Genomic DNA, 28,000 nt, shown 5'->3' with positions numbered 1-28,000 from the left:
ACCTAATAAGCCAAGTCAATTACTTCTTTCTCTCCTTTGAAAATTACTAAGTGCTCTTGAGTTACAAAAATATTGTTGTTGCTGAATCTGCAGAATCCACTGCATCATTTCCGGAGGCTGGGACTTCCAGGCTGGTCCTGTGTTGGTTCAAGTTTGCTTCAAAGGCTAGCATTGCAGCAACTGGCTGGGACTCAACTGAGTGATTCAATGTGCCTTCTGGAAACAGTTATGCTAACCTTTCATTTTCTTTAAAAAATATGCAATGGACAAAATAGCACATCCTCCATACCCAGCAAGAAACAGTGCCATAGAACTTGCATGTCTCCTAAGGAAAATCAAACCAGGCCGCAGAAGGGTTGTTTAGGGGGGATGTCAGCATCCAAAGACTTGTTTGAGGGAGTGCGCCAAGCTGGGTAAGGAGGGAAGTGAGCACATGGGCAGGGGAGGAACTGTGAAAAAGGGCGGGTCAGTGGACTGTGGACTCAGATGAACCAAAGATTTGCTGACTTGAGCTACTAGGGGGCAGGACCAGCTACAAAACTAGCAGAGCCCAGTGCAAAATAAAAATGCAGGCTCCTTGTTCATAAAGCATACAGAAAGCACCGTTAAAGGTACTAAAATAGAAAGCTTTTTCCTTTCTTCCACATGCTGTCTCTCTCGACCTATCACAATGTTTTTGATTTGCTAGTTATTACTGTGGTTATTTATGGGACAGTGAGCGCAGACACTGGAGGCCTCACGACTTGGCATTTTGCCCACCAGCCCCTGGACCTCAGATTGTGCCCTGGCTAGGGGTGGGGAAGTCGAGCCAAGCATCTTCCCTAGGGTCCCACTCCTCCAACACATGGATAATGGATGACCCCAAGGACACTGCCGCTTCTGTGTCGGGTGCATTAGGTACCTGGATCAGGGTGGGAGTGGCTTGACCCTGCCCAGTAGCCCACAGAACAACCACGGTATCATCAGCCTGATCCCTGCACCACCAAGATGTTAAGCGGCGCCCAAGCTGGAACCTAGAACTGCCCTGTGCCTACACCCTTTCCAGGGATAGAGAGTAGCAATGACCCCTGCATAGAGACAGGGAAGGGAAGGTCAGAGGGGGCTGGAGTTCTCAGGGGACCAGGGACTGGGGAGGCAGCAGGAGGAATCCAGCCTGAGCTAAAGCCCCAAGTTCCCTGAGCATGCTCCATTAGCTCATAGGGCTTTATTCACAAAAATACAAATTCAAAGATAAAATTAAAACAGCGAGCTCAGGGCACAGGGCCTGTGAGTACACGGGTCACATGCCCATGCAGCTGGCTGTTCCAGCTTCTCCAGACAGGGAGGTGGTAGACCAGGAATTCTCCAGATGCTGGCTTGGCCAGTAATCTTTCACAGTGGACTGTGAAAAGCAATGACTCATTGATATTTCAGCTTCCATTCAGGGTTCTGAACAGCTTCAGAACCCTTCCGTTCAGGGTTCCATTCAGCTTCCGTTCAGGGTTCAGAACGGACAAGGATGGGAGGTGGTGGACCAAGAGTGAGAAGCTTGGGATTCAGATTAGAGAAGGTGAAGGTTATCAGTGATCACAAAGTCAAGGGAGGTCGCAGTGAGCAGAAGAGCAAGGGCAGGAAGGATCTGCCAGATGGGCACTGAGATCACCGACATATACAGACTGAGAAGAACGGTGTGACCAAGTTGCCATCATGTTTCTCCAACTGGCATGTGATTACTACTGTCTAGGGAGGGGAGTAGAGAAGGTAGGATGGACAGGAGGGCAGCAGGGTAGAAGGGGTTCAGGTGGGAGAGATCAGATAAATGGGGAGATGAAGGGAGAAAAAAGGAAAAAGAGAAGGAGAAGGAGAACAGAGGACAGTGTGCAAAAACAGAGAAAGAGAGAGCACACAAATGAAAAAAATGAAAAGACTTTCCTCCTCGGTGTTTATGAACGCCACCAAAATATTTAGTCTCCTTTACACTATATCAGATGTTTTCCATTTCCAATATTCCCTTACTCTTCAGTGTTTAAACCACAAAATGTCAACAGTGCCACATGGGGGCCCGACAGCTAATGACTGTATATATTCGGGGCATCCAGAGGAGGAATAATATTGTCTTGGTCAAGTCTAACTTGCTCTCCTCCATACATCAGCGCCTTTGATGCATCCCCTTTCATCCACCAACTTCAGAGTGGCTGATGCTGCTACAACAGCATGTGGCCATGGCAGATGCTCCAGAAATATTTACAAAATCAATGAATAAGTAAATAAATGAAAGAATGAACCAGCCAGGTCTTAAAACATCCATTGGGATATTAAAATTAGGTAATAACTGGGGTTAGCCAAGGCCTGGCATTTGGGTCTGGGTAACTGACTGGGTAACGGATGCAGCCTGCTTTTCAGCTGTCTATAGGCTATAAAGCTCAGGGCTCAGGGAGGCAAAGGGAACAGCTTGTATCTCCCGGCTGTCATGGTGGACAGGGGCTCAGTCCTACTCTATTTGGTGGGCCCAGCGAACAGCACACAGCAGCCTCTCAGCATCTGCTGAACTGCCCTGAAGACACTCTGGCTCCTCATTACCCATAACCACATAGAGCTTCTTTGAGCCCCATATGCAGGGAAGTTGCCCAGGATGTAGCATTCTTTTCAGATTTATTTTAAAATGTTTAAAACATGTATAACCTCTTCTATATAAGAATAATTTGATATGGTCAATGAACAAAGGGCCTTTTATAATAAGTTAATTAAATATATATTTACAACATAAAATGGGAACACAGGGAAGGCCAGTGGTTTCTGTGAGCTGCCTGGTAGATAAAGCAAAGAAGGAAATACCATGAGTCACATGTTCCCATTATCAGATTCTGGTGCTTTGTTTAACCAAAGGAACTGTTAATTCGCATGTTTATTAGGATAATTAGTCCTCAATTCACCAGAAGGTCTTATTTCTCTCTTGCCACAGAAAGAGATCTGGATGGCTTTAGGAAACCAGCTACAGAACTGCATCAATGCTGCTATGATTGAGAGGTGATCGTATCATTGTGAATCTTTGTGCTTTCAGACTCCTGGGAGACTGACTACTTAAGACACTGGAGCTTTCCAGAGTATGAGTAGGAACCCCAAAGAACCAGAACCAACAAGAAATGAGACAACACACAGAGAAACTAGCTAACCAGAAACTTGTTCTGGAGGGTTCTAATAAACTCACGAGGAAATGACAGTTTGCAATTAGTCCAAGATCCAGGATCTGCAGGCTGAGCAGAAGTGGGAAATTAAGCAACTCCACCTGCAACTCTTGTCACCCAACTTGTTTCCTTGGCTGGCTCTCACTGTCCTTTCCATCTCAGCTTAGATGTCACCCCCTCAGATAAGATTCCCTGCCTACACTATCTGCTGTCTTTGCAGCCTGATACCTTCTACCCCTTCACTTGTTTGCTTCGTGCACTGTACTTATCGCCATATTTACTTTACATCACCCGTTTCCCACACTAGATCTTAAGCCCCATGGCTTTGCCCACTATTGCTGCATCCTCAGCACCTAAGAAGTATTTGGCCAAGACAGATGTTCAACACACATTTATAAAATCAGGGAATTAACAAGGAATCACTAAAAGAATGAACAAACTAGACCTCGAAAGATCCATTAGGATCTCAAAATTGGATATTGCCAAATAGCTTGGAATTCTGACAAAGTCCTTTCTACCAACGTCACAGAGAAATAGACAAAAATAAGGCCTCCCTCTGCTATTGTGACAAGATCAAAGCTTCATCTCTGCACACACACACAAAAAAAAACCCACAATCTCTGGCAAACGAAAGGGCAAACAAAATCAGCTTCTCTTCCTGCTCGCCGCGGCCACCTAGTGCTTCACCTCGCTTGGTTCTTATAAGCATTCCTGCCTCCAGCCACTTTCAGCTCCTCGAGGACAAGGTGTCAATTGCCTGCCACTGGGGCTGGCAATTTTTTTCCTGTAAAGGGCCAGGAAGCAAATATTTTTGGCTTCACGGGCCACGTGGTCTTCATCACAACTATTTAACTCTGCTGGTGCAGACTGAATGCAGCCATACACTCTACCTAAATAAGTGAGCATGACCATGTCCCAATAAAACTTTATTTACAACAACAGAGGGCCAGCTTTGGACTACTGGCTGTAGTTGGCCAACCCTGGACTCTGATACTCTGTCACACACTTGATAAACTGTCAAATGGAAGCAATTTGTATTCCCACCTCAAAGAAGAGGACAGGAGACATTCCTAAACAAATCCAGTCCCAACAACTTGGGAACTGCTTTGTCAGAACCATAAATAATAGTCTTAATCCAATTCCCTGAAAAGAGAGTGCCAGAGTGAAAAAAGGCATTACCATATTAAGAGAAAAATATAGCCAAAGAATTTCCTTGACAATCAACTAAGGTCTTGAATCCGGGCCAGAGAACACACAGGAGATCCAGTTCTGAGAGTTTGGGGAACTGAAACGTTTCCCAAGCCAGAAGGAGCTGCAATCAAGAGCTTAGGAGCCACGTCCCCACCCGCCTCTGGACAAAGCCTGGCACAAAATAAAAGCCAGCTTCTACTTCACTGTCTGGCTTCACATTCCCTCATGAAATATTGATTCCCGTCCCCCTAAAAATGGTAAAAATCAATACAGTAATAGAAGCTTCATAACATCAACACCGTCTGTGGCATCATTAGCAAATGCAATGGTAGCCCTCAGAGTTCTCGGAGAAAAAGAAGAGACCACAAAATGCCCAGTACAGAAGGCGTTGGGGGAAAGAATCCAAAATGGAAAAACACAGAAACAAGAGGGGAGCTGGGGCAGTGCGATGTGCATTCCAGGCTCCCAGGCGCTTCCTTCATGAGGATGAGTGACAGATGACTCCAGAAGAGGGCAGCGGGTGAGCCCAGGCCCTGTGTTCTCTGATTCGCTTTTGGACCAGCTCAGGCCACTGAGTCAGCGCATCTGACCATCCAGTTGCCTGAGGAGAACCGGTGTGAGTCATGGCAAGCACCACCCCAGTCCACTCCCCGCCACTGCCACGTCCCGGGGGGCTGCCTGAACCCCCTCACTCAGCTGACTCAGGGAAGATTCGCCATGCGCAGGGCCAAGTTCTGGTGGCCTGGAGAAGAGTGGCCTGCTCAGCAGCTCCCGGGACATGTAAAAGGCCCCAGGCCCCTTACCCGCAGTGACCCCCCTCTGAACTTGATGAGGATCAGGGGTGTCGGCCTTCCTTCTCACTGCACCAGCCAGCTCAGCAGTAAGAGGACCCTCTGCAAACACAGCGGCCCCAGCGCCCAGAGGGCTCCCTCTGTGGCCACTTCAAACAGGTCTGTGGGTGCCATCTGGCCCAAAGGTGGCCGTGGGGTTGGCGGGGTGGCGCAGGCCTACAGGGGAGGGAGGAAAACCACCTCACAAGCCTCAACAAGGCCGTTTCCAAATATTTACCTGGTTGTTGGCGTCAGGGAAAAGCACCCACGGGAAAGCTCACTGTTTCACCAGCGCTTTCCGTTACCAAAGACCATAGACCTGCTGTAGCCCTGACAGGACCACGTGTCCATCAAACTCCAGGCAGGCAAAGCCAGGAGGCAGGGGCATCTGCAGCCAGCCTTCTTTTCCTCATTGAATATAGGAGGGAAGCTCGATGCAGGAGCCCCGGGTGCCTTCCCCTCAATTCCATCCATGTGGCGGGTGCCCTTGCTTCCTCCGGGGCAGACAGCTGTGAACATCCTACTCGGAACAAGGTTGCCAAGCACCTCCTACCTGAGGACCGACAGCCGGATGTGCCCCCAACCCCGCAGTCCAGCTGCAGAGATGAACTTCATTTGACAAATGAGTGAGGCGACTCTAAATTGTGATAAATAGACGAGGAGGGAAAAACCAAGAGTGGAATGCAGTTGTCCCTGGGGTGACGTGTCCCCAAAGTGAGGCAGTGGAGTTGAGGGGACTGGGGCATGGGGCGCTACCTCACACAGCGGGGTGGGGAGAGATGTCTAAGGCAGAATTTAATCAGAGGCCTGAAGGACGGGAAGGTTGGCTGCATGAGGAGCTGGAGAGGGGCGCTCCTGGGAGGGGAACAGCCAAGGCCCCAGGGGACAGCCCTGGCCTGTGGGAAGCAACCAAGGAAGGGGTGTCTGAGCAGAGCAGGTGGGGGTGGAGAAAGGAGGGGAGGAGGGGAAGGGGAGGTGGGGCAGAGAGAGTGAGGGATGCCCAATCAGGTGGGGCCCTCAAGGTCCTGGTAAGGAGTTCAGATCTCTCTCAGAACAGCAGGAAATCTGCAAAGGCTGTATATAAGATGGGAAGGACATGATTCCAAAGATGCTTTTCTCCAAGTTTCTTAATCAGCACAGCTGGACAAATAGCTGTAGCTAAAGTAACTTTCCCTCCTACCTTCTTCAATACATCCCATTACCTCTGCCTTGTACTCCAGCCTGAAGAAACCAAACTGCTCTCTTTTTACTTTTCTCTCTCCCTGTCCCCACCCCTGCCCCAAACTGCTCAGGAAAAAAAAAAAAACCCCGCAGGGACACAATGCCACCATTGGATGAAAGCTTGACATATGCTGCGCACAGCCAGTGGCTCATGTTAAACGCATTTGGAAAGAGTTTGTAACTGAAGCTGAACTAGTCTGCCCTCAAAGCTGCTTTCTATTAACATGTTTACACGCACACTGTCCCGACTTTCTGCAGCTGGGATTCCCTCCCCAGGCAGGTTGGCCCCGGTCGTGGGTCCCAAGGAAAGGGGAATTTCAGATTTGGGCAGAAGCACAGAAAGGGATGCCCGGCCGGGGCTGCGGGTGGACACCTTCTCACCTCCTGCTTGGAGGGAGACAGCAGGGCAGGCAAGAGGGGGCTGGTCCGTGAGTGTCTCCCAAAAGCTCTTCCGGGTCCCAAGACTCAGCAGGCAAAGTGAGCGCACATGTGTCTGCTCAGCAGTGAGAAGCAGAAAAGGAGTCATTTGGTCACAAGCCCGGAAACATCTCTGGCAACTTCAAGCCACTGGAGATGTGAGGGGAGCTCCAAGAATGGGAGGAAAAGCAGGTATTAAACTGGACTCACAAAGTGCAAGAACTCAGGCAGTGCTGGGGGCTCAACAGCAGGGGCTACAGCAGCTTCACCATGTTAGTCTCTGTGGGTGGCATCCAGCTTCACTTTGTGATTCCAAGGGGAGCCTCTGCTTGCCCTAACTGGGTCCTGTGTCCACTCCTTGGCCACAGAGGGTAGGACACCATGACCGATGGTCCCACCTACGCTGTCCGATGACGGACATGTGAAATGCCGGCTGTTGCTGCCAGAAAAGGGGGTAGGTGAGTGGCAAGTGGACAATGACCACAGATGTCCGTGGCAATTCTTATTTCACTGAAAGTCTCAAGAATATCACGTTTACAGCCACGCGCAATGGCTCACACCTGTAATCCCAGCACTTTGGGAGACTGAGGCAGGTGGATCACCTGAGGTCAGGAGTTTGAGACCAGCCTGGCCAACATGGCAAAACCCCATCTCTACTAAAAATACAAAAATTAGCCAGGCATGGTGGTGCACGCCTGTAGTCCCAGCCACTCAGGAGGCTGAGGCAGGAGAATCACTTGAGTCCTGGAGGTGGAGTTTGCAGTGAGCGGAGATGGCGCCACTGCACTCCAGCCTGGGCAACAGTAAAACTCTGTCTCAAAAAATAAAAATAAAATAAAATAAACATGTTTATGAAGGACAATGGAGGCCCCTCCAAGTGAAATCAGGATGCCAGGGGAGGAGCTGGGCCCAGATGATAAGCCACCGAGTTAGTCACTGGGCCCACGGACGCGGCAGGCAGTCTCACCAGCTTCACTGGGTTACTCTTAAGTGGCTTTGCAGGAGGCTGGGCCACAGTCTCATATGACAAGGAGCCGTGTAGGTGATTTTCATTCCTCAAGCACAGTTTCTGCTGGTTCTGTTCTGCCTTCTCGGTTTTCCTGATCTCTTTCATCCTCTGTTATCCCTAAGATGACACAAAGCAAGGCCAGCCAGAGCCTCCCCCGAAATAACCCATCATCAAAACAACGGAACAAAAGAGAAAGAGCTGGAAGAGATGCTGTTACTCTCCCTACTTTCAACTACTATCAGCAAAAAAAAGCAGTTTAGTCAGTGGAAACCAGTCTTTTGTGTGGGTGTCTGCAATTTAATATCCTTTCATTTCCAATTCCATTTTGAAAAGCCACATCAGTTCAATTTTAAATTTCAAGCACCCTTTCTTGGGGGGCTTGAAACACATGTCAAACAGCATGCTGCTGGCTGAAGAGCTAAACTCCCAAGACAGCAGGAGTCAGGTCAGACACACTCTGCAAAGATCGTTCACGTCTTGCCAGGACATGCCAGGGATGGCACGAGGAGACAGTCTCCACCTTGGCTCAAAATCGGAAAAGAATATCCCCCAGCCAGAAGCAGCTGCACGGTATGTGCCCACGCATTCCAAACACGAAGTTACTCAGTGGGGGCGGCGTCCAGGCCAGCACCTCGCCTGCACACAGCCCATGCCCTGCTGCTGGCTGCCTCCCAAAGCTCCATGAGGCTGAACAGGCCCCACGCGTGGCCACAGGCTGTGCTATTCTGACTGGCTCCTTCCGGTGAGACTACCACATCCTGGATACCTTTCTAGCAGCCTGTTCCTAAACCAGATGCACCCGCCTTCCCATGGGCTGTTAAAGGTCAAGCTGTCCCATCAAACCACGGGGCCGGCCTCTATCCCTCCAGCAACAGCCATGGGCTTGGACACGTTGGGAGCAGCAGCCTGGCTGCCTTAGGAGGGCAGGGTCATGAGGTGTTTGCTGTGTGGCCTCACACAGGTTACTAGACTTCTCTGAGCCCCTGTTTCTTCTTCTCTAAAATGGGGATAACACAGCTATTATGCAGATTAGGTGAAAAAGAATGAAGGCAGAGGCTGGCCCAATAATCCTGTGACCAATAAACACACTTTGAAAGATTAGTTGTCGCTAGAAATTCCACAGTGACCTAATAGAAATAACACACAATTGCAGCCTCACTCAAGGCCAGTTACACACACCGGGCACAGAGCCTATATCTACCCAGAGCCTCTTCGGCCATGCCTGGCCACCCAGCCATAGAGAAGCTACAGGAACATCGGGGAAGGAGGGTTGTAAATGTGTTAGCTGGTGGTTTTCTGAAGACTGGCCGTAAAGGAGCCTGAGCTGGGCAGCAACTTGATGTTATAAAAAGACGGAGAAGGAGACCCGGAATCCTACCACCCAAACAGCACACGCAGAGCTGTTTCCAAAAGGAGGTGTAACCAGCGTGCCGTTGAACAGCACAAACAGCCAGATTAATTCCACGCTTGTCTGGAATTACTCAGCCCACACCCAGGTAAAGCGAGGCAAGCAGAGGGCTGGACAAGAGACCCCACCTGGCTCAGCCTCTGGTCTTTTCCTTGGCCAGAGGCAGGATTCCAACCTCCTCTGATTGTTCCCTCCATCTGAAGTCTAGAAAATTATAAGGATGTGAAGAAACTGGAAACCACGCTTTCACTGAACATGCCACACAGCAAACAAAACCTCTCTCATTGACGTGTCGAGTGGGGGTTTTTGATGAGTCAGTAAGAAATGGATATTGTCCCAGACATGAAGACTTCGCTAAGCAAATCAACAGAGCAAAAATGATTGCAAAGAGAATATTTAAATAGAAAGCATTTTCAAATACAGCATTTCCCAAACTGATTTTGGTATGTCTCAGTTCTGCCTGCCCCCACAAAAAGCTGTATACTCAAATGATTATAATTTGGGCAAATAGTTCAGTCAACACCCTTTTGTAGGCAAGCCACGTGCACACTAGCATACTAAAAGCTCTGAGAAGGTCTAGAAAGAAGAAATCCATTAGCTCTGTTTTAATTCAAGGTTTCCAAGATGTTTAAAGTATGCAACATTCTTTTGAAACACATCTCATAACCCCGCAAAACCCCAATTTGGGAGAGCTGGTTTGTTTTCAAAGTAACTGTTGAAAAGTTAAGGATGGCTCAGTCTAAAACCCAGTAAATTCTATGTTCATTGTGAACGCATGACGTATCTGTGGAGGATAAATAAAATCTGTAGGAAGAGTTGCCACAGGATTGGGAATGGGAAGGAGAATCAATTTTCACTACTTACCTACTAATTTCTTTACAAATCTATTGCTTTCTTTGACAAACATTTAAAACATTATTTTAAAAACTTTTATCTGGCTCCTTACAGAAGTTTTCCTGAGCCCCTTCCTCTCCCACACCCCCAGGCCATACTCAGCATCTCCTCAAGGCCCTCCTGTGACTGGCTCAGACTGGCTTCAGTGCCCCCCGAGAATCAGCTGCAATCAGAGAGCTCTGGTGCCTTTGCCAAGGGTGTTCCGGGGCATCTGAGAACTCACCTCTGCAGGCGAGAACACCCTTACCTGGTGGTCAATTTTGATGAGTGCGATGTCTGCTTTCTCATCCACATCCTTGATTTTGGCTTCGTAAGTGGCACCGTTCTTCAGCTCAACTTTGACCCGGTGCTTGTTGGTCACCACGTGGGCATTTGTCACGATCAGTCCATCTTCCGACACAATAAACCCAGACCCACTAGCCACCGGCACCTCTCGTTTAGAAAACGGAAGCCTAAAATCCAAAGGAGTACACACTTAAGCCTGTAGCACCTTAAAATGAACGCTTCAACGCATTGATTAATGGGTTGTGCAACAGCCACACACACCTAGCCATCGCTCCTTTATATATCGGGCTTAGCATTTAAACACTAAACATCCTGCCAATTTTTTGCATGCATCAAAAAATTCCACTTACAAAATATTCTTAGAGAATCTCTTCAGAGCCCGAGGTTCTTTAAACATTCAGAAGGGTCAAGAATGTAGATTTATATAGTCGAATAGGGAAAATATTCTAAGGGAGACACACTTATCTTAAGTAGGAAGATATTCAGTGACACTTTGACACTTTAATGTATCTCAAAAATAGCTCTCATGTTTTGCTAGTGGCGGTGAAAGCTTCGGAGGTTATAGGAAAAAGGAAGGCTCTCTTTACTTGCGAAACAATTCGATATGAACCACGGCAGGGGCGATCTTCTCCACCACGTCCGCGATAAAGTTATATTTATGGCGCAAACTGTTGGGATCTTCCTGCCCTGAGAACAAAAGCAAAGAATAGATACTTAATGACACTCTGCTGTGGCCACCTAGAGAAAGACATGGGTTAGAGGAAGCCAAGATGCATGCCCAGCCTTTGGAATTCTGAAGGCGGGGTGAGTGCAATTCCCCCACCTGGGCTCAGCTGCAAATGTCCATCCACCTCCCAAGGGAGTGCCCACCCAGGTAAGGCAGTAAAATCCACTAATGATAACCTCTTTGCTCAGGTTCACCACAAAAACGTTGAGCAGAGGCACCAGCAAATGCTTCAACCTCACACCAGCCTTTCCAAGAAGCTGATGGCCCAAGTTTGTTTTTTGTTTTTTTTTTCAGTTTATTTTTAGATGGAGTCACACTCTGTCGCCCAGGCTGGAGTGCAATGGCGCAATCTTGGCTCATCGCAACCTCCACCTCTCCGGTTCAAGCGATTCTTCTGCCTCAGCCTACTGAGTAACTGGGATTACAGGCACCCACCACCTTTGTATTTTTACTAGGGACAGGGTTTCACCACGTTGGCCAGGCTGGTCTCGAACTCCTGACCTCAGGTGATCCACCTGCCTCGGCCTCCCAAAGTGCTAGGATTACAGGCGTAAGCCACCACACCCAGCCAAGGGTCCCTTTTTGATGTGGCATCACCCTCTGCCTGCGTCCCTTCCCTGAGTCCCCACCATTACAAAGAAGCAACAACCCTCCTGAGAAACACCGCAGGAGCAAAGAGCACCGGGGCTTTTTCTAGGAGAGGCCCACCACACGGGTACATCTGAGATTATTACGAAGAAACACGAAGGCAAAGGGGCAGCTCCTATCTTTCCCACTGACACCCCAAGGCAAGCTGAGGCCATCGTCTGTCCCCAAAGCAGTTTCCACCATGCCTTAACCACGCGTTCCAACCCTGCCCGGGACATCCCAGACAAAAGGCATAAGAGGTGCCTTAAGACTGTGGGTGAGAAAAACAGAAAAATCAAACAACCATAATGCTTTATACCTACAGTCATGCACCACATAACATTTCAGCCAGCCGCGGACCGTAACACCATTGTTTTTACTATACCTTTTCTATGTTTGAATACACAAATACTCACCATTGTTACAACTGCCTACAGTATTCAGTACAGTAACCTACTGTACAGGCGTGCATCCTAGAAACAACAGGCTCTGCCATCTGGCCTAGGTGTGGAGTGGGCTCTGCCATCTAGGTTTGCGTAGGCGCACTCTGTAACATTCCCACAGTGATGAAATCGCCTAACGACGCATTTCTCAGAACGTATCCCTGTTGCTCAGTGATGCATGACCGTTTATATTACAGTGAGTGGCCCCACGTGGTGGGCGTTTCCAAAGCTACTTTCAACAAAGCTGTCACATGTCCCGATGTGAGGCTCTCACCCAGCAGGGCTACAAGTTAGTTTCCATCAACCAGAGGCACATACCCAAGGTAACTGATTCGGAAACGTACTGCTAGAGATTCAGGGTCCTGGGCTCCCATTTTTGTGGCACGGGTGGTGGCAGAGGCAGTGTGTCCCTGGAAGTGCAGCCTTAGCCTACTACTCCGGCTCCTAATCTGTGCCACCTGCTGCTACCTCTTAACAAGTCTCTGCTAAAGCAGGCTGGAGGGGTTCCAGGCTGGTCTGCAGCTAAGAGCCATGCACCCCATTCTTCCCCCTTGGACTAGCTCAGCGTTGCACAAGCAGGCTCCAGGGACCCGCACTCCTCTGCTAGCTGCTCACTACGAATTGACAGGAAGCTTTCGGAAACTTTCATAGCAATTTCACATGGTAATCTTATGTCTGTTGCGCTGAAAAATGAGTAACTGGGGCTTGTATTTCCTGTCTCATATTTTGTATTTTGTAGGTATTTTGTGTCTCACTTACCAACAGGCCTGTGTGCCTGCCCCTAACACACATGCACATATACACAGAGATGCAAATGCACACACACACACAAACTCACACATACACACTATGCATACACACCCACACACGTACATGCATAAACACACCCACACACATACACCCACACTTACACACAAACTGTCACATAAACACCTATACACACTTCCACACACATTCATATACTCACAGATGTGCACATATACACAGTCACACATATATACATGCAAATGTACACATACATACACACGCATACACACACACACACACGCGCCTCTCTCATCACTAGAGTGGCAACCCTTCCCCAGGCTCTAGGCTGTAAGTAAAAGCTGTGAGACGTCCCAGCCCTCTTGTGACCCATCACAGCTTCACACCCACTGGTTCCCACATCCCTGCTGCACTGGGTCACGAAGGGCCATAGTAACCCAACTTGACACCATGGGGCACAGGGACATCGGGAGGACCACCTGCCTCTCCCACGCTTGCTTTCTTGGAAGTGAGAGCGCTTCTGTGAACAAAGGGCCGCCTTCTGTCCTAGCCCCTGACCTCCGAGTTGCTTTATTTAAAGATTGGAATCATCTTCTCCTTTTACATAGCCTGGTTTTTTTCTAAGGTACAGAAAAAGATCTGCAACTACTAGGAAGAATAATTTAACAAATTCAGGTCAGTATCATATTATTATTTTTGCTTTCAAAACCCTTTCATCGGCTGCCTTAATTTAATTTTTTCTACCTTCATGTGGAATAGGAAAATCAGGTATCCTTCCCATATTATATATGGGGAAACTGAGGCTCACAGACTTTAAATAACTTCTCCATGGACACTGAAGTTTCTTAATAGAGAGTATAAGTAACAGATTTGGGCAAGCCCTCCCAAGCCCACAGTGTCACCAGATCTACAGCTTCTCACTTCAACACTGGCCTCCTACAGATCTGCTACCCTCCCAGGTTTCCAGGTAGTTGCAAATAATTGGTGTGTCTCCCCAAGCACTCCAATGGGAGGTGTAAATAAGGGAATGGAAATGTTCCTTCTGAAAACAGAGCCTGGCGAATGTCACCAGACAGCTGTAAACAAACGCATCTGGGCTTCCTCAGACCAGCTTCCTGGGGAAAGGCCAAGAAGAGGTTTAACTCCAGCCAGGCCAGAACACAGAGACAGCATGGTGTTTCAGAAACTCTCACAAGAAGGACCATGACCAGCACCTTCCCACTAAGGATCATTAACTCACTTCCTCTTTCTGGCTTCCTGAATTAGGTATGGGAGAATTTGCCCACACCAGGGGCAAAAATGAAGATGGATTGAAGATGGATTTTGCTGAGTAAAATGAGAGGCAGTTCCCTTCTCACACAGTCACAGAAAGTGGTTCCAGGGTCTGCCCACCAGGAAAGCAACAAGGGAGATCAAGGAGGATCTGGCCTGGCCACTGGAAGGCCCAGTTCCAGCCTCAGTCCACTGAGCAGCCTCCATTTCCTCATCTGTAAGATGGACCAAATGCCTCTGGAATGAGATGTGAAGTCTGTTCCAGCTCCAACCTTCTATGTCCCTGTCTCTTCCTCTCCCCAGCATGCTGCAGGAAGATAAATAACATGTGAAATTTGAGATCAGGTCCAGGACTCTCCAAATTCTGCAGATGAGGAAACAGAAAGAAGGAGCAGTGGGAGCACAGACCATATGACAAGGCTGACTGACAAGCCTTCGTGGTGCATCTCAGATGAAAAAGCAACCATTGACTTCCATTCTTACCATCCTTGGGTGGACCAGTGGCAACAGGAAAATAGAACAGGAATAACTAAACAGAAGAAACATCAACTAACTGTTCAAAGATGGACAAAATGTCCACTGAAAGAAGAAGAAATATTTGGCTTGTCCAAACGCCATTTCAGAGTGAGGAATAAAAGTGTGTCTAAAAGCAGCTTGGTTCAGTGTTAGATTCCTGTTCCATTAAAAGGGCTTGTCCATTAAACTACATGGAGTGGCCACTGCCTGATGGTCTACAGACACCCTGGCTGGCCCATCTGCTGTGATCTCAACTGTGGGTCAACTGTCTTCCTTCCAGAGGAGTCAATCCCGATGGAGAATCCCCATAGATGGGCCCAGGCTGGCTCTGCCACTGCCTACTCTCCAAGGGGTTCAGGGGACAGAGGGTGGGGGCATCCACTGCTCCTTCTTTCTGTTTCCTCGTCTATCAGCATGAGGAGAAGGCTGGCACAGGCTCCGGCCTCAGATGGACCAGAGTGTGACCCTCAGCAGGGTACTCACTAGCTGTGTGGCCTTGGACGTGTTACCTGACTCCTCCAAATGTTAGCCTCTCATCCATAAAATGTGGTAACACCATCTACCTCAATGTGTTTTCTATGCTGATTTCATGATCTACGGTATATGAAATGCTTGATCAAGCCATGGCATACAATTTAGAAAGAAGAAAATCCAAAGGACTGGCCACGGTGCTGCTCAGTGGCAGCTCTGCATAGGTGCAAGCACGTCACACATCAGTGGCACAGCAGAGAGGTAAAGGGAGGTGTCTGGAGACCCACTCAGCCACCTCGGCGCCTCCTAACGATGTCATCATATCACTGCGAAGGTATGATCCAGGGAAGCTGTGTGGCAGGCTGTTTTTTCTGGCCTTCACGTGTGTCTTTTCTCCCTAGCTTACAAGGGTACCCCACAGACACTACAGAAGGGAGACAGGGTCAGGTCAGCAGATAACCTAGCCTGAACTGCAGCCCAGGTGAGCTCTTAAACCTGACGAAGCAACCAACCTGAAGAAGGCCAAGTAACGCCCTGGTAGGTAAGGACCATGCCTCCTCCCTACACTGTTTTGTTAAGCCAGAACTGAGGCAGCAGAAGGCAATGAGGACGGGAAGCCCCCTGAAAGGTCAAGGCCTGGACATTTTACCTGCTCCTTAATTGAACAGAAAGCTGGAACTGGCTGCCGTTCAGTAATGGACCACACAATGAGGCATGAGAAGGAAACAAAAGGCATAGAGATTGGAAAGGAAAATGTAAAACCGTCTTTATTTGCAGATGATATATATGATAGTCTATATAGAAAAATTCTAGAAATCTACGAATATATGACTGCGTTTATCAATGTCACAGGATAAGAGGTCAATAAATAATTTCATTTCTATGTATTAGCAACAATTGGAATCAAAATTTTAAAAATATAACTATAACAGCATTAAAAATAAATATCAAGTAATTAGGGAAATATTTAACAAGATATTTGCAAGATCTGTACATTGAAAGCTACAAAACGCTATCAAAATAAAGAAGACCTAAATAAATGGAGAGAAATACCACACTTGTAGATCAGAAGATTCACTATTGTTAAGCTATCAATTTCTCACAAATTAACCCATGGATTAAGCATACTCTCAGTGAAAATTCTGAGCAGGAGTTTTTGTAGAAATTCACAAACTATTTCAAAAATATATGTGGAGGGCACAGAGCCTAGACAATCCAGAGTAATTCTCCAAAATAAAAAACTGAATGACTTATACAGTGCTACATGATTTCATTTTTAAGCAGAAAAACTGAGTAACTAAGATTTGTAAAATGGTAAGTTACAACAATTTATAGAGATGGATCTTTCCACTTACCTAGTAAATATTTCTCATTACTGATTTTTAACACAACAAATGGCCCATTAAGAGTAGCCAACATTTCCTGTAACTTTATAGTTTAAAAATTGCCAAGATTCAATCCCAAGATAATAAATGATTCGTCTTTCCTCTTTATAAACTACTAGTCAAGCACACAACTTCATAAATGTTGCTTCCTTGAAGCACATCATCCCTGGAGTTTTACACATAATACTTCTTAATTACTTTCAACAACTTCTTTCAAGGTGGAAGAAAACAGACGTAGGCAGTGTAGATAAGCTTCAGTTATTATTCTCCAATATGTCATGTTACTGAAAAGAGCAAGGCATTAAGTGTTTGACATTCATTATCACACTGAACAAAATTTGTTGCAGTAAAAATGAAAATCACAGTATGGGGAGTATGAATTAAAGGATAGACTTTTATCTGTGTTTCTCTCAAAAGAATAAGCACAAAATGAATATGTGCTTTTTTTTTTTTTTTTTTTTTTTTTTTTTGAGACGGAGTCTTGCTCTGTAGCCCAGGCTGGAGTGCAGTGGTGCAATCTCGGCTCACTGCAACCTCTGCCTCCTGGGTTCAAGTGATTCTCCTGCCTCAGCCTCCTGAGTAGCTGGGATTACAGGCACATGCCACCACACCTGGCTATTTTTTGTATTTTTAGTAGAGATGGGGTTTCACCATGTTGGTCAGGCTGGTCTGAAACTTCCAACCTTGTGATCCACCTGCCTCAGCCTCCCAAAGTGCTGGGACTACAGGTGTGAGCCACCGCACCTGGCCGAATATGTGCTTTAAATACATCAAAATGTATGCTTCTTTCATCTTTAAGGCAAAAATGCCAGGTAAAGATTAGATCTGAGGCAGGAAGAAGCCAAAATCATATCCTTATGGTCCTAATCCCATGGTTCCCATAGTGTGCCCCAAGGGACACCAGAGTGCCACAGAAAATTCATCGATATTTCAGGTTTTCTAGGGAAATACAGTGATACTTGATCACTGTTAGACACCTTGTAAACTAGCTCTAGATTGATCATAGTTTTGAAATCAGATCACACTACATCCCTTTTCATGATTCCATATGAAGTTGGATTTCTGGCAGTCACTGTGATAAAAAGAATGTACCACACAAAAATCAGAGTTGAACTGGAAATGGGCATGGTGGTGTCCAATCTGATTCCAAGATTTGAAAGGTCGTGTGACACCCAACAGGTGCACATATCCCATTCATAAGTAATCATGCTTATTGAATAATGAAATTAAAATGTCTTTTTTTAATGACCACTGTGTTATAGGGACACAAATACTTATCAAATTGTTTGGCCCCCACTAATTGATAAATGGAACTGTTGGGTATTTTTTGGCCTTACTGGGGACCATGAAAAAATGACTGCACTACTGTATTAGTCCATTTTCACACTGCTGATAAAGACATACCTGAGACTGGGTGATTTACAAAAGAAGGAGGTTTTATTGGACTTCCAGTTCCATGTGGCTGGGGAAGCCTCAGAATCATGGTGGGAGGCAAGCAGGAGCATGTCATGTCTTACATGGATGGCAGCAGTCAGAGAGAGAGCTCGTGCAGGGAAACTCCCCTTTATAAAGCCAACAGATCTTGGGAGACTTATTCACTATCATGAGAACAGTGCGGGAAAGATCTGGCCCCATGATTCAATTACCACCAACCAGGTCCCTCCCACAACATGTGGGAATTCAAGATGAGATTTGGGTGAGGACACAACCAAACCATATCAACTACTAAAGGTGCCACCAATCATGACAGTTTGGGAACCTCTGCCTGATGCTCTTGGGCTCTCTGCAGTGGTTGGGCCTGAATCCCTGCATAGGCACAAGGAGCAGAGGTGGATAGACAGCAAACATCCACAAAGCTTCAGCGTGGAGCCCTCCATCTGCCCTGTGAGGGGCCCTAGCAAAGTGCTATCATCATGGCTTGTAGAGAGTATACAGAAATGAAAGAGTGAAGCTGCAGCTGGTTGGGGCCACGGTCTCCTGCCCTCTGTCACACATCTATCCCATCAGGGTGGCTGCCAGCATTTGGGGGAAGAGGCTAAGGGAAAAGTAAAACTGAATAATCATTTTGTTCAGGTTAAATGAGATATATTTGTGTGCTTTGAAGTCCCTTCTGTGTCTAGTTAAATTGCTATATCTATCCTGCTATATGTGTGGTCTCCAGGGACACCCTACGGCAGGGGAACCTCCTGGTTCCCCTGGTGCAGGCCAGAGGTTGGACAGAAGACAGTGAGTGTGTGGGTAGTAGAAAAATATTGAATTGATCATAATAATAATCCAAAAACAATAAAAGTAATAATAAATTATTCTATTTTCTCTGTAGGAAATATTACAAAAGCATTGTCACATGAAAAGGTGAGCAAAGAGTTCACAGCCAAAAAATAGAGGAGGAGAGAGGGGCATTTTCAAGATGACGGAGTGTTCAGCAGTTAGCTTTTTTTAATCTTATTTTTCTGATTTTGTGATGTTTGTAGTATTTGTCTATTTTCTGAAGTTTGTCATTTTGGGCATTTTCTTTTTTCAATCTATATCAATAACAGTTTCATACCTAATGTTATATTCATAATTTTGAGGAGTGTTTTTCTTGAAGAGGGTATCCTGAATTGTACAAGTTTCAGATTCCATAAAACCTGGACCTGCCAGTGGGAGAAGGTGCCAATTCCCACTGTCCCTTGTCCTCCCACCGCCTCCCTCCAGAGCACAGGGCTGGCTCCCAGCATGAGGGGCACTCACGCCACACCAGCAGGACACCAGAGCTATGCCTATGGGACATGCTGCCTCGGCCAGACAACTAGCAGGGACCCTCAGTCACCAACACTCCACGGCCAGCATGGGGGCTTCACTTTAGGGGACCAAGGCAGCTTTCCCTGGCATTCCCATTAGACTCCCAGGCCAGCTCTCTCCCCACACTGGCCAGCAACTAACCCAGGTGTGCCAACCCCCTTCATTGCCCCTGGAGGACCCTGGGGCACTGCCCCTGTTCTTGGCTCTGTCCCTTGTCCCTTCTCCCTGTAGAGCTTCCTGCCCTCGCCCGCCCTGATGTGGCAAGTGGGGTTCACAAACGCAGAGCATCTGGGATGGGTAGGAACACCAAGTTGTACTCCAACCCACACACGTTCCCCGTGGGGCCAGCCACACTAAGAAAGGTCACACCTTTCGGCTCTAAGTTAATGCCTCCATGCCCACTTCTGCCCCGTACAGCTGTGTGACTTCAGATCATGAATGTCCCTGCTTCAGCCTCAGTCTCCCTTTCTGTAACACGGAGCTAATATCACCTACTCCAAAGGGCTTGGGAGTCCTAGGTGAGATTGCACATAAAGCACTAAATATCATGCCCCATCTTCAAGGCCAAGGCCACCTGCGTTTCCGTCTCCCAGCTCTCAGCCCAGAGCTGGGTCCCCACGTCCCTCCCAGGTGCATTTCAACACCTCCAAGTGGCTCTTCTCAAGCTTCTGAAGCTTCCAAGAATCCCACTGTATGCTAATTCAGGCAGGCCTCACCTCTGTCTTCAGTGTCTCCCCCTAACTGATAATGCCACTTTGGGGCACATAAACTTCCTGCAGGATCCCCGCAGCCATCTCCATCTCCTCGGGCCCACGATCCCCTCTCATTCGCCATGTGGCACTGATTCCTCCACTCTCCCCACGACTCCTTAATGCACAGCTCCCACCCTGCAGACCTCTCCCTACACCTCCAAAGTGCTCCACCCCATCCCCCTGCATTCATGTCTCTTTTCCTTCCGGCCTGGATGATCTCATTCTCCTCGCCTCCAGCTAGTCAAATCCCACCCAACCTTCAATGTTAGCAATAAAATAATATTACCAATAAGAATTATAGGATCTATTTGTTGTAGAGCATCTACTATATGTCAAGCCCAATAATAGGCACAAATGTTACCTCTAATTATTCCTGCAAGCCTGCAAGCCTGCAGGGTGCATCTTATCACCAGTCTACAGAAAGATGAAAAAAACAAGGATCAGAGAATTAAATCATGTTGCCCTAAGCCTCAGAGCTGGCGAGTGGCAAAAGCAAGAGCCTAACCCCACCTGTCTGACTCCCAGGCTAGCCTCCCTCCTTGGTCCCCACCTTCTCAGCCAGCCTCCAGCCCCCCGCAGCCCACACCATTGTGGGAACATGCTTCACACTCGGTGAGATCAGGGCCAGGATGCAGGATTAACAATCTAACCTTCCCTTCCAGCCAGAACAATCCCCCCTTCCAATTTCTCAGCTGAGTTGATACGTAGAGCTAATTTGGAAAACAGAACGCAGTGTATTCGAGGGAAAAGAAATGAATCCTCCTTTATTCACAGGAAACAGCATGTTCCCAAAATTCAAATCAGTTGCAAGAGCAGATTGATCCAATCAATGGCATTTTAATGCACTGTCCTAGATTCAAGACTAGCTACATAATATGCAGTACCCAGTACAAAATGAGTATGTGGGGCCCTTCGTTCAAAAATTATTAAGAATCTCAAGAGAGCAACAGCAGAGCATTAAAACAGGTGCAGCACCCTTCTGAACACGGGGCAAGGCGTGACTGCACAGGTCCATGCCCATGGGGCCAGCTGTGCCTGCATTTCAAATTCATTTGATTTAATACCCCAAATCCAGATTTAGCACAGAAAAGCATCTCAGGAGCTGCTCAGGTGCTACTGGAGATGCTGCCTTATTCTGGTCAAACTCGGCCAGGCGCAGTGGCTCATGCCTGTAATCCCAGCACTTTGGGAGGCCGAGGCAGGCAGATCACAAGGTCAGGAAATCGAGACCATCCTGGCTAACACGGTGAAACCCCATCTCTACTAAAAATACAAAAAATTAGCCAGGCGTGGTGGCGGGCGCCTATAGTCCCAGCTACTCGGGAGGCTGAGGCTGGGGAATGGCGTGAACCCGGGAGGTGGAGCTTGCAGTGAGCTGAGATCGCACCACTGCACTCCAGCCTGGGCAACAGAGTGAGACTCCGTCTCAAAAAAAAAAAAAAAATCTGTCAAACTCAGGAGCCCAGGAGCAGTCTGCGGGGGCTGATACAGTCCCCCACCTGCAGGGAGGCAAGGTACCCATCCTCTCTGCAATGCCAGAACAGTGCATACTCCAGCCAAGGCAAGCTGTGCAGCCCAGGCAAGCCCCTCATGCTGACGCTTCCTCACATTTACATTCTAATGTCTCTTCCAGTTTGCAAATCACTTGTGATTCTTCGCCTGATTTCTTCCACTTTAAATACCAGCAAAGGTATTCCTACTTTAAAGATTACAAATAAGAATACAACCCAGTACCAACTATGGCCAGGATTCAGGGTTAAGGATGAGATGTGAAGACAGAAACTCAGCCAAAAATATGGCTGGATTGGGCCAGTGTCTGCTCACCAGGATGGAGGCCGGGATGAGCTAAGAAACTGGGCAGGTCCATCAGCGGCAGCTTATCTGCCTCCCCTGTCCCAGCCTCCCTTCCTTCTGCCATGTGGGTCTGGGCATAAATGACAAGAAAATAAAAGTTCTTTCAAAGGCAGGAGCATAAAATGCATCATGCAGAGGTTGGAAATTAAGGCCAATGGATAGCATGTCCCACCCTCACTTGAAGGGCCAGGCAGCAACCTCTCGACCATGTAAGGACAAGAAGTAACCGTGCAGGAGACGGCCTGCTGGGCCCCCCCCGGCTATATGCTCAAAGTCCTGCTCTAAAGCCTGAGACATTTCTCCTGGTCGCCTGCAGACACACTGCCACTCTCTCTGGCAGGGCTGCTAGACACCAGTCAGAAACTGTAAATAAAGAAGGCCAGCACAGCAGGCCTCCAGTGCAGTGTCAGGAGAACTTGGAATAATCTTTGGGAATGGCTCAGTGAAGTCTGGGACACACTCCTCAGCTGCCATCAGTACTTTCCCAGTCCAGCAACCCAGCAGGAGTGAGGTCCAGCCTCGGGGCCCCATCCTCCAGGTGCCAGCAGCTTTGGGGAGTTCCAGAATCCAGTGACACCCAGAATTTGTATGTGGAGGGTACATGTGGGAGGTACATGCTGGAGGCCTCATCTTCATCTTTAGCCGTCTGAGGGGCTCATCTTATATTTCTTTGGCATCCCCTTCAGCCCCGAGCATGGCTAAATTAAAAGTAACTACAGGCCGGGCATGGTGGCTCACACCTGTAATCCCAGCACTTTGGGAGGCCGAGGTGGGCAGATCACGAGGTCAGGAGATCGAGACCGTCCTGGCTAACACAGTGAAACCCAGTCTCTACTAAAAATACAAAAAATTAGCCAGGCATGGTGGCGGGCGCCTGTGGTCCCAGCTACTCGGGAGGCTGAGGCAGGAGAATGGCGTGAACCCGGAAGGCGGAGCTTGCAGTGAGCCAAGATTGCGCCAATGCACTCCAGCCTGGGTGACAAAGTGAGACTCCATCTCAAAAAAAAAAAAAAAAAAAAAAAAAAAAGTAACTATAAAGAGGCTACTTGCTGAATAAATAAATCCAGACCCAAATCCAGATGGGACTCCCAGGAGGAGAAGACACACCAGGAAACTTATCGGCAGGTGCCCAAGGCCACTCTCATCCACTTGGTTCCACTCACAGCTCAGCACCTTTACAGAGAGGCGGGGGAGAGCGAATGCAGTCAGGGCTGGATGCAAGCGCAACCATCCCTCTAGCGCTCCTCTTACTACCCAGCCTCTCACTGTCCCAGCGGAAGGCCCCCCCACCTGCATTTCTGATGGGGCAGGGGTGCAATAGCAGAGACAAAGCAGAGAGAATGCAAGGGCTGCAGGCCCAGGACAACTGGGACCGAGTGCCTGCAAACGGCCAGTCGCTGGGTGGCAGGAAGAGAGGACCTGGAATATTGATCTTTACACTAAATGCAGGGTCCCCGCCACTGAACTTTACCTGTCAGGACTGGAATGTGGGCTCCACCCCTCTGGACCAGCCACAGGCACCTGAGGGCAAGTTGGATGCCTGCAGCAGGTGCGAGTAGGCCTGTCCAGACAGGACCCAGATGGAGGCAGGTGGTTAACTAACCTGATGCTGTGCAGCTGGGGAGAGGGGCTGGTCCACGTTCGGGAGGCCAAGGATGACTCTTCCCTAAGAAAAGCTCCCTTTGTGAGGTTTCTCGCTGAATTTGAGAATGATCATGAGAAGCACAACGGGAGCAGGCAGAGGAGTGGGGAAAGACAGCACGTGGGCTGCATTTAAATGAGCCGTGAACTGCAGAGAAACACAGAGCGCTTCCTCCTCCTCCAGGGAACTTGGACTATGTTCTCTCAGAGGGTCAGGAGAGAAATCAGTTTTAAAAGGTTCCTAATGGCCAATGAGGCATGAAGCGAAAGGGGATGGGGCCTCCTGTCTGCAAGAGGGGTTGCCTGAGGAAAAGAAAAAGAAGCATATATGACCCAGTGAATGCAGCAAAGCTGCCCCACAACACTCATTTCTTTCCCAAGTTTTCAGTTTGAGTGGCTGCATGCTGTCTGGCCCACTCCATTAAATTCCAAGGAAACTTGTCAGCCACGGCTCCAGCCCAGAGCCCGGCCCAGCACTGGTCTGGGGCATGGAGGCAGCAGAAACAGAAGCGAGACCTTGCACATTCCGGGAAACCAGACCCCCATTCTAATCGCTGCTGCTGGTACTGCACATTCCAGGGCACCGGGGACATGGGCACAGAGGGGCCTGTGCGACTGGATTTCCTCGAATTCTGCAAAGAAAATGCACAGGAAGGACAATGGCATTGCTAAGTGGTGGCCCAGGCAGCCAGCTGAGGTCTAAAGGAAACCTGAAACCCTATGCACCATCAGGGCCACTGTCTGCAAATCTAAGGAAAGACACGGCCAATGGCCCTCAGACCTACTCTTGTTAAAATACACTGAATTCACAAGCAGGAATTATTATTTGTTTAAAAAGGCTAAAATTTGAATGATGAATGACCACGCTGTCTTTTGTATAGAAACAAAGAAATGAAATTCAGGGGAGTTTCGTGTGGCCTCTTTCTTTCCTTTTAATGAATCAAGGAGGAAGAGGCGGGGGAGCCGGGAGCCTGGCCTCGACTTTCAGCACACATTGGCACTTCCAAGTGTTGGCAGCCCCTCTCTTTCCGGGACAGTCTCCCAGACGGCTCCAAGTGGGAAAAGCTCGCCGGATGCCAGACCTCAGGCTGCTCCCCCGTCCTGCATGTCCCGGGTGCCTTGAGCAGTAACTGTTGCAGGGGCTGGGCCAAGACTGCAGCAGATGGTGCCTGGAAAAGTCTGTGGCAGGTGAAGTGAAGGAGGAAGACTTACCCAAACAAGGCTAAGGCAGTCTCTCTCAAATAGAGTAGATTCGAAATGTGCTTTCGGGGGGCACCTGGCCAGCTGGCTGTGAACCCCTCACTGTGCTGTCAGTCACGAGCACAGCCTAGATCTGCATCTTTGGCTTTACTGGGAAAAGATGCCTCTTCCAGAACAACTATGTTGTTGTTTATGTTGTCTATGTTTCAAGGCGCCTGTCATTGAAAATCACTTTTCAGACTCACTGGCAAAAAAAAAAGAAAAAGAAAATTGTGTTTTTCAGTCCTTGCTTGATCTATTGGGTTTGATCGGTGCTGTTACATTTGATAGTCTTTTCTGGCCTATTTTATGTATTAGGGAAAATCTTCCAATCAATTCCACTGCACAATTTTTTTTTCAGATGCCTCCTGAATGCCCAACATGATGTGTCTATTATTATCTTCGGGGAAACAGCTGACTGCTCGGTTCACAAAAACACCATTAACTTTGCTCTTGATAAGCGTCTGGCTCCGGTCCTGACCTTCGCAGATTTCTCAGCTGGGTTTGCTTCCTGCGCTGACTCCTCAACATAGGTTGTTATGTCTGGAGCTGCCGGGGCTGTTCAGTCTCCCCAGCCCTCCAGCCTCTGGCCACGGACTGGGAGGCAGTGCCCACCCGGGTTGAGTCTGCCCCCCTGGTGCAGGAGGAGGGCCTGAGGCTGCAGAGAAGCAGAAGAGACGTGAGGGAGGGAGGTGATGGTGAACGAGCCCCCTGTATCAAGGAAGAGGCCAGTTCTTCCAAGCAGTACCCAGCCCCCATGCGAGGGGAACTTGTGAAACAGAGACAGACGCCAGAAGGAAGCTTTGGCTCAAATAAGAAATGAAGAGTGGTCTCGGACCCAAAACAAGCCACTTCCCCTTCCTGGGCCTCAGTTACCTCAGTGGTAAGATGAGGGGGTAGGCTAGACGGTTTCCGACATCCTTTCCAGCTCCAAAAAAGTTCTATGATCTAATAAATCTGCAAAGTGCATTTCCTCATGTTTTCCTTTCAATGCGTAATCCCCATCCATATAGAATATTCTTGGTTTTAATGCTGGCTTCCTGAGTCAGGTGCTACAGTTTCTTCCAGTGGAAACAGTCAGTATCACCTCTGCAGTTTAGACTTTCACAGTGACTTTCCAGGCTGAAATTAGGATTCCCCATCAGGGAGGGGAGATAAAATAGACGTCTGGTCTCCCTGTATCCATAAAAAGGCATATTTTTAATCATAAAATGGAATGAAATAATGATCCATGCCACAATGTGGACAACCTTGAAAACATTATGCTAAGAGACAGAAGCCAGTTACGTATTCTTTGATTCCATTTATATGAAATGTCCAGAATAAGCAAATTCATAGAAATAGAAAACGAACCGGTGGTTGCCTAGGGCTGGGCAGAGGAGAAGTATGGGGTGGCTACTAATGGATACGGGGTTTCTTTTTACAGTGATGAAAGTGTCCTGGAGCTGGTAGTGATACGTGCATGATTGTGAATACATAAGAACAGCAAATTGTACACTTTAAAGGGGTAAATTTTATAGTATGTAAATTATCTCTCAATAAAGCTGTTTTAAAAAGAAAAATAATCATGTTCTTTGTTTCTTTTCACTTTTTTAATGTGACTACTAGAAAATAATTTTGTATATGCAGCTCCTGTTATACTTCTGCCTATGTGTACAAAACATTTGAATAAATATTTTCATCACTTTTCAAAACACACCAAATCAGTCTGGCCTCCTCCCGCATCCTGGACAGAGCTGGCATCCGAGAGGCTCAGTGCAGCGAGCTCTGGGCTGGGCTTCCTGAGACCCGGGTTCTCTGTCGCCTCCTAGCTTGTGACCTCCAGCCTTCAGGTCACCTCACTGGTCCCAGGCTGCTCGCCTGAGACACAAGTGTTAGAAGGACAAGCCGACAACCACCCAAGCCCCTCCCAGGTGAGACTGTCTGTGATCACAACTCACCCCCTCCCCAGGTAGAACCAAGTTTTAAAAGTGCTCGTTATTCTACCCCAAACATTGCTCAACTCTAAGAGCCATCAACCTGAGAATAAAAGTAACCTGTAAGACCAAAAAAAGAATCTAACAGTGAGCAGAATGGCTGGGGTTTGGCACCATCTTCTTCCATTATTCCTGAAGGATTGCTTTTGGGAGAATTTCTTTCAGTGACTTACGAGGTTGAAATTCTAGAGCTGATGGCAACAAATATGGCTACAACCCTTCTGGAAAATAATTTGGCAATTTATACCAGATCCATAAAAATTCCATATCCTTCTTCCCAGTTTTTGTACTCCTTAGTACCTCTCCTAAGAGAATGACCCTAGATACAGAAATAGCCATAAACATGAAAATGTCCATCTCAGGATTGTTTAACATTGCAACCTTGGCCCAAATGGATGTGAACAGGGGAACAGTTAACCAAATGGTGGCAACACTTGGGACAGAAATGATGGAATTAGGCCAGGCATGGTAGCTCATGCCTGTAATCCCCACACTTTGGGAGGCTGAAGCAGGCCAATCACTTGAGGCCAGGAGTTCGAGACCAGTCTGGCCAACATGGCGAAACTGTCTCTACTTAAAAATATAAAAGGTAGCTGGGTGTGGTGGTGCAGGCCTGTAATCCCAGCTACTGAGGAGGCTGAGGCATGAGAACTGCTTGAACCTGGGAGGTGGAGGTTGCAGTGAGTCAAGATCGTGCCCCTTACTCCAGCCTGGGTGACGGAGCAAGACCCTGTCTCAAAATAATAATAATAATAATAATAATAGTAATAAAGAAATGATATTTCTGGGGAGATGATGATGGTGAAATATGAATCTTCTTTTCATATGATTAAATTACATTTATAATTTTAAACAACTGAGATAGTACAATATGTCATCAAATGTATAAATGCATTTTCCATCATGTCTAAAAAGTAGAGAGAAAAGATACAAAAAAAAAGAGTCCTTATGCTAGGAGAGGAAAAACTTGTATATTCTGCTTAAAGAAAATCTAACCACAGCTGAAAAGACATGAAAGCATCTCAGTCCTCATTCCGTGTCCACCATGATATTTATACTGATATTTTCCCTTCAGCAAAATTATTATAATTACCATTCAAAGGCATTTATATGTGCTTATAACTCTTGAAGG

General features: G+C 47.6%; 1 protein-coding gene across 1 annotated transcript in view; it reads right to left on the bottom strand.

The window, feature by feature from the left end:
- HTRA1 (HtrA serine peptidase 1) overlaps positions 1-28,000 on the bottom strand; it is a 53,311-nt gene that overhangs the window by 14,961 nt on the left and 10,350 nt on the right. The window contains exons 2-3 of the mRNA XM_016919545.3: positions 11,007-11,106; positions 10,382-10,586 (exon numbers count right to left, since the gene is read on the bottom strand). Coding sequence (XP_016775034.1) covers positions 10,382-10,586; positions 11,007-11,106 — 305 coding nt within the window. The remainder of the gene's footprint in view (positions 1-10,381; positions 10,587-11,006; positions 11,107-28,000) is intronic.

Source organism: Pan troglodytes, chromosome 8, assembly GCF_028858775.2.
Source record: "Pan troglodytes isolate AG18354 chromosome 8, NHGRI_mPanTro3-v2.0_pri, whole genome shotgun sequence".
Taxonomy (NCBI): Eukaryota; Metazoa; Chordata; class Mammalia; order Primates; family Hominidae; genus Pan; species Pan troglodytes.
This window is presented reverse-complemented; position numbering and strand designations above follow the sequence as displayed.